This window comes from Triticum aestivum, chromosome 6D, assembly GCF_018294505.1.
Source record: "Triticum aestivum cultivar Chinese Spring chromosome 6D, IWGSC CS RefSeq v2.1, whole genome shotgun sequence".
Classification (NCBI taxonomy): domain Eukaryota; kingdom Viridiplantae; phylum Streptophyta; class Magnoliopsida; order Poales; family Poaceae; genus Triticum; species Triticum aestivum.
In genome coordinates this window covers 443117879-443124726 of record NC_057811.1, presented here as the reverse complement: position 1 = coordinate 443124726, position 6848 = coordinate 443117879, and the positions used below count along the sequence as shown (strand labels likewise).

The 6848-nt window shown below is 44.6% G+C and overlaps 1 protein-coding gene across 1 annotated transcript in view; it reads left to right on the top strand.

Moving 5' to 3' along the window:
- The first annotated feature begins 4108 nt into the window (after positions 1-4108).
- Positions 4109-6848, top strand: part of LOC123145705 (MAG2-interacting protein 2) — a 10939-nt gene continuing 8199 nt past the window's right edge. The window contains exons 1-6 of the mRNA XM_044565178.1: positions 4109-4636; positions 4724-4923; positions 5024-5102; positions 5210-5398; positions 6096-6291; positions 6398-6621. Of these exons, the coding sequence (XP_044421113.1) occupies positions 4855-4923; positions 5024-5102; positions 5210-5398; positions 6096-6291; positions 6398-6621 (757 nt within the window). The 5' untranslated portion in view covers positions 4109-4636; positions 4724-4854. The remainder of the gene's footprint in view (positions 4637-4723; positions 4924-5023; positions 5103-5209; positions 5399-6095; positions 6292-6397; positions 6622-6848) is intronic.

Sequence of the window (6848 nt, the reverse complement as noted above, 5' to 3'; positions counted from 1 at the left end):
GCTGGAGGAGACGTTCGATGTTGAAACGGTACGCAACGACGACAAGTGTTATTTTTTCGTAATTAAGCACGACTTCAACTATTTCAATGTGTACTTTTCATCTTTTACAATTCGGCTAGCTTATCCCATGCCATGCAAGACACTACGTCTTGGAGAGGATGGGTTTTGAAGACCATGAAAGTATGGAAACAAAGAAAATGCACCTAAGGACCCATCATGATATAGATTTTGAAGTAAAGTTGTATAATTCTGAGAGCGTAACCCATTTTGGTTGCAAAAATTGGGAAGCATTTTGCAAGATGTATGGTTTTGATGAGGGTATGCTTGTCACCATGGATCTTGGTGATCCTGACATCGAGCAAGACAATATGGACATTTGGGTCCTTGTTGATACGCCTCCAATTCTACCGCTATGTGAGTTTCTCAAACATAGTTATTAGCTAATTTATATTGTTCATTTCAAAATAGTTGACAGCTTATTTTCATTGACAACTTATTTTGATTGTTCAAACAATGTGCGAAACATGGTAGACAGAACCTACTACACCGATGGCTCTGAGTTAACTTATAAGGAGAAAACTCATCTGGTCGGATTTTGTACTGATATTGAGAATTACAATATCTACAATCAAACTCCTCAACATTATGGTCCTCAATACGTGCCACTAGTGCACGTGTTGAACTACGGTAACTACTATGGAGATAGCCTGGTAAGATTTCTTACTATTACGACATCCGTGCATATTTTGCATAGTTCTAAAACTAGTACATTATCATTGCTAACTATGAAGTTATTACTATGTTTTTCAACAGATAATCCCAGAGGATTGTGTGCCTCATTTGATGTATCAGAATGGTAGGCTTGATGTTTTGAATATACAACCAGGTCATCCTACGAATCTCAACTGTCCATACCGGATTTCTAAAAGAAGTGGAGACATGCAAATCAAAGAATGGAAAAAAATGTATGGACAGTCGCAAGGAGGTTCTTGGAAGCAAAAGGAAGCGAGGCGCAAGAATTGGAGACAGGATGATCTCCATTCTCCATAATGGAGAGTCAGGGTCTATATTGTTTTATGCTATTTTACCTTAAAGAGGGTATTTCGGTCCTACCTAATACTGATGATCATGTGCTAAGAACAATTAAGTAGGGTTGGTTCGATGACTGTGAGGATGATGATCGTATGACTTGTTATTAATAACGAGTAGAAGTTGTATGATGATGATTAGTAGGACTTGTTATTATATATGATGATGCATGATGCGCGCATGAAGAGTTATTATATATCAGCGGGTGAAATGAACATGGATTGGATTGAAGTGAAGGCAACATGCATGTGGTGCGTGTCGAAAGTAGTACAATCCAAACTTGATCAAGTCCGGATTAGTATTACTTTCGACATGCACCACATGTTGCCTTCACTTCAATCTAAGCCATGTTTAGGCATAGCAGTACGTAGCGTTGGTAAACCAAGCACGGAGATATAAGAGAGGACACTTCTCTCTAATAGCTACCTAATAACAACCTAAATTAACCCCCCAAAACCCCCAAAACCCCCCTCCCTTTCAAAAAAAAAACCTCAGCTCCTGCCAGGTGCTGACGCGTGGATGCCTATTGGTCCCGGTTGGTGGCACCAACCGGGACCAAAGGCCCTCCTGCCTGGGCTCCCCGCACCGGCCACGTGGACGGCCTTTAGTCCCGGTTCGTGTAAGAACCGGGACTAAAGGGCTAGGGCATTAGTAATGAACCGGGGTAAAAGCCCCTTTTCCTACTAGTGGATGCAGCCGCAAAGCTCAAAATCATGGAGCTGGAGATCCACCCCGGCCGCCAAAAAGAAGAAACGGAGAAACTTGGTGTCTCTGGCCTATTCCTTCAGTAGGCAATCCTGGAAGCCCGGCACATTCGATCTGTTGGGAGATCCATGTAAAGTGTCATACACACTCCTTGCAGATGGATACCATGGAAGCAGTCCATAACGAGAGGGCAGCAGAACACGTAGCAATTTGTTCTCCCATTTGTGCAAATCTGAAAGAAAAACTTGCATAAGCTTATATGTACAACGAATCTTCAAACAGGCCAAGCAATTGTCCGATGGCACTCTAGAATCAAGAGCATAATCCTTGATCTAGATTAGAAGTAAAAATAAATTGATTATTCAGGTATCAGCTTGTGCTTGGGCATGGAGACCCAAGATTGAAATGGCGAATAATAAGAAAATGAAAGGAAAGATAGCTAGGCTGCTTTCTTTATAGACGAGAGATGTCTTTCCTACCAACAAATAAATTTATATGACTGTTTGGACCCACTGTATCCCTTTTAACATGTCACTAAAAGAAATTACGACATTGTTTTCACCAGTATAAATTATAGGTTAGAGTAGCACAAACCTGAAAGGCAAAGCGTTTAGGCATTCCACTGATAGAGAGTAGTCCCTTCATCTGGCATATGTCAGTGTCAGCACTACGTTCATTAGGAGAATCAATTGTGAGATGTTTACCCCGATGTACACAACCCCATCATATGCAGGGCCATAAAAAACCTAGAAATTCATCTTAGCTATCTTTAGAAAATATATAAATGCATGCGAGACAATTTTAAGTCTGACCTTTTACTTTTAGAGATCCATCTCCCCTTCGCAAACAATGCTTAACAGAGGAAACACCAGGGTCATGGGTGTGATCATGCTCATGATGGTCTACAAGAAGCAAAAACATTGAGTTCACTTCTTATTATGACAGCATTACCATGACTAAGATATGGCATATTAAGTACTGCATTTCAGTGAAACATCAAAACTGTCCCATCTCTCCTTTCTGAACAGCATCCAAGGCTCCAAGCAGATTGGCAAAGTACATTTCTTAATTCAGGATTTTGATTCCAAGTAACTATGAAGTTTTTCCTATGTTTCCAGGCTCCCTCTATCAACAATAGAGATCCCTGAACTCATAAATCCAGAGCCATGCAGAAAGATTTAGTCATGTGTTTGGCAAAATCATGCCATGGGTGCCCTTTGTACAAGGTAATTATTGTAACACATAATCTACATGAGCATAAGCAATTTTTCACAAACAGTAGGTTGTCATTAAGTATAACTTTATGCTGCCATAAAGAAGAGTAGGGTACAAAATAAAGTGTACTCCCTCCGTTCCTAAATACTTGTCTTTCTAGGCATTTCAACAAGTGACTACATACGAAGCAAACTGAGTGAATCTACACTCTAAAATATGTCTACATACATCCGTATGTGGTAGTCATTTGAAATGTCTAGAAAGACAAATATTTAAGAACGGAGGGAGTATTTGAGAATGGATAGATAGTTTCCTTTTTCAATGACCATCCAGGTATCCACGAGAAGTGCTTCTATACTGAGACATGAAACTATTTTACATGAGTTTCAATGCTTCATAATTTGATGGTAACCACATTTATGCATTGTTCATCATACTATGCTAACCATGTTTGTGGTCATTATCATGGTGACAGTGATGCCCATGCTCATCATGTGGCTCTTGAGAGGCAGTATTCAATGCTGAAACATAACAAAAATCCAGTTTTGTAAATTGAGTAATCAAAGCTGAATTTCAATGATAAAAAAACAATTGCTGGCGATTGTTGTTAAATCATCACCGCACCCGGGCCGCCTCCCTCCTGCCCGGGCACCTGCCCGACCCGCGCCCAACCCGCGCCCCCGCCGCCTCCCCTCCCCTCCTGCCCGGGCCTCCGCGCTCCCGCCGCCTCCCCTCCTGGCCGGGCCCTCCTCTCCCCACGCCCCTCTCCGCCGCCTCCTCCTCTCCCCCACCCCTGTCACCTGCGCCCTGCTAACTATCCCTAACCCGAGGGATTGGGAGGGGAAAACAGAAAACAGCCCGGGCAAGGAGATCGCGATTTGGGGGAGGAATTGGACGGAGATCGCGATGAACTTCTTGTTTTCCGAACAAGAATCGCGGTGAAACTGGGACTGATGAAAGAGAGAGCACGAGTCTATACGGGCCGAAAGGAAGCCCGGCCCAAGACCTCGTTTCTGGCAACAAAAATAAAACGGTTCGATTTAAGATAGTACCCCTATTTGAGAGGCAAATTACGAGCCAACTGCCACTGGTGGCCCGCCGCGCCCAGGAAAACGAGTCGCACTCGCACGACTCGCCTCTCCTTCGCTCGATCCCCCACCTCCCCGCTCGCGCTCGCCATAGGGTTACAGGGCCGCCGCCGCCGCGCCGCCCGCCAGCCCGCCCCGCCTGCTCGCCTCCAGGCCCACAGCCGCTGCTCCGCCAGACGCCGCCTCCGCCAGATCCGCCTCCCTCCCCGACCCGACCCTCTCTCGCGATCCCGGCGCAACAGCTCGGAGGAGACGGCGGCGGCGTGCTCCCCCTCCCTCCCTCCCTCCCTGTCGGCGCGAGCTTGGAGACGACCCATAGGTGGACTGCAGCGGCGGCAGAGCGAGCTTGGAGGCGACCAGGAGGTGCAGCTGCGTTAGCTCGGCGGCAACTCCGTCTCCGGCGCCCCTCCCCCGGAAGCCGGCCTGCTCGCTGGTGCAGCCGGGCCGTGTCTCTCGCCTCTGTCCCGAACCGCACAAGGGAGGCGGGCTCGCTCCTCCGTTCTGTCCAGACGGCCGACGGGCAGAGGACCTCGCCACCGGCAAGTCCCCGCTCCTTCTTTTTTTCCCCTTCTCTTATTCCTTCTTGAAATCTCAGTTTACCAACGATCGTCCTGTCTAAACCTTAGGTTCGTGAGGTGAAATTTGATCGAAAAGATCGAAGGCTAACCAAGTTAGGGGAAACCATCAAATCTCCAGAGGAAGAAACCTGCCCCTGTGCTCGAACTCCAACTCGGAGATCTCGGGCGGCGCCGGAGAGATGGGGGCGGAAGTCGACGCACTGTACGAGATCGGCCGCCACGCGACAGGATCCCACGAAATCCCTTGTGTGAGTGTGGAAGTCGAACCCGTCCATTCATCCAGATTTTGCATTTACCTCGGTGGCATTCGCTGTTATCTTTGCTGTTATGTAATTCTTTCAACCGCAGGAAAGAGATGAAACCGCTCGAGCGAGCGGTGGCAGTTCAGGTGAAGGAGGCGGCGTCCTCTTGTATCTCTCCTTCCAAGGTTGGATCTTTTACCCCCTACCCTCGAATCAGTTTCAAATCCTCCAAATATCCATCCAGGAAAGGCTCCTAACAACTAGCTTCCACGTGCTGCTACCGCCTTGGAAGGCGTAAGTAAGCTCAGGGAGAGGTGGAGTAGGTACAACGCTCTTGGGGGGAGTAAGCGGAGGAAGAGGGAAAATGCAGCATCCTTGTTCGTCTCGCGGAATGCGGAGTATGTTGCTGTAGCTGTTGGGAACCGCATTTATATCTTGAGAAAGAGCGATGGCTATGAATCACCCTGCGGCATATATACAAGTCAGTGAACTTTCTACCTGTTCCCACATTGCATCGAGTATTGTCTAGTATAATTCATTGGAAAAAACTGCACAAGCTCTTACTGGTACAAGTCCTTTTGTGAAATGTTATACCTGTGAATCTGTGATGCTCATACATTGCATTCTTAAACATTAGCTTACACTGGGAATTGTTTAAGCTGTCTTTCTTTTGTCTTGGCAATATCGTTTCATGCTTGTAGTTTTGAATAAGAGTGCTATTCATGATTGGTGATGAGCTTTAAAGAATCTGGGCGGAAAATTGTTATTTTCACACTAAGTATTCAGGAAGAAAAGTTGAACTCCAATTGTAAGTTTGTTTTGACCCTGAACATCTTGCTATTATTCGTTCATAATCACATGTTTGGCAGAAGTTATTACTTTTGAATCTCCTAAAAAAATGCAGTGCAAATTCAGACTTCATAGAGCTTAGGAGCCGTAGCAGTAGATTTTATTTTCCTATCATTACCATTGATGCCAAAAAAATCTGCCACACGCCCAGACAGTCCGATCTGCTTTCTTTGATTTGCAATTTTGTTTCATAAAAATGGCAGTGCATCTTGCAGTACTGTTTCATGTGCATTGTGCTGCATTGGTTTCACATGATTATGATGCATGGGAGTTATTAAAATTGTTGTGATATGATAGTTTAACAACTATGTCCAATTCTTTCTGGTCAGATAATAATAGAATGGCCTTTTTTACAAACGGGGCCTGGCTGGAGGACCAAGGCATTTTTGGTGTGGTTGATGATTCAAACTCACTGTGTCTCATAAAAGAAAATGGAGATGTATTAACTAGGAGAACAAGCAATCAGTTGAAGCTATCTTCTACTATCATTGATTTGCTTGTGCAGGATGCTTCAAGTTCACAAAGGTGATTCTCTGTTATTTGCAGTTAAGAGCCTTTCCTTTAAAGATGTTAATCATCATTGTTGCTAATATTTTGGCAATAGCTAATATGATCTTTGTAAATTTTATAGGGGTTTCTACATTTTTACTACTGATTGCAAGGTCCATAAATTTGATTACACTCGAGAACCAGAGGCAGCTTTATACCAAGTTTCTATAGTGACTAAAGATGTGCCATCAACTAGATCTCCTCAGTTACCTCAGAGTTTGTCGTGTGTTGATTATCATCAAGATCATTCATTGGTGGTCCTAGTTGGAGATTCCACTCACTCGTCAAGCTCCAATGGCTGTTCTGGTACACCTTTGTGTTATCTGTTTTCTGCTGCTACATCCATCACTAGATATCTGTTTTGCACTATATAGCATATGTAGGGAACTTCTGCATTAGATAGCCATTGTATATTTAATATTTTCTCTCTGGATAACATTTTCATCCTGGAAGAACGCGTCGTGTTTTTTTGGGTAACCTACAAGAATTTTTGTAGTGGATTTTGAACACCAAAAGCTACTACCCCAGACTAG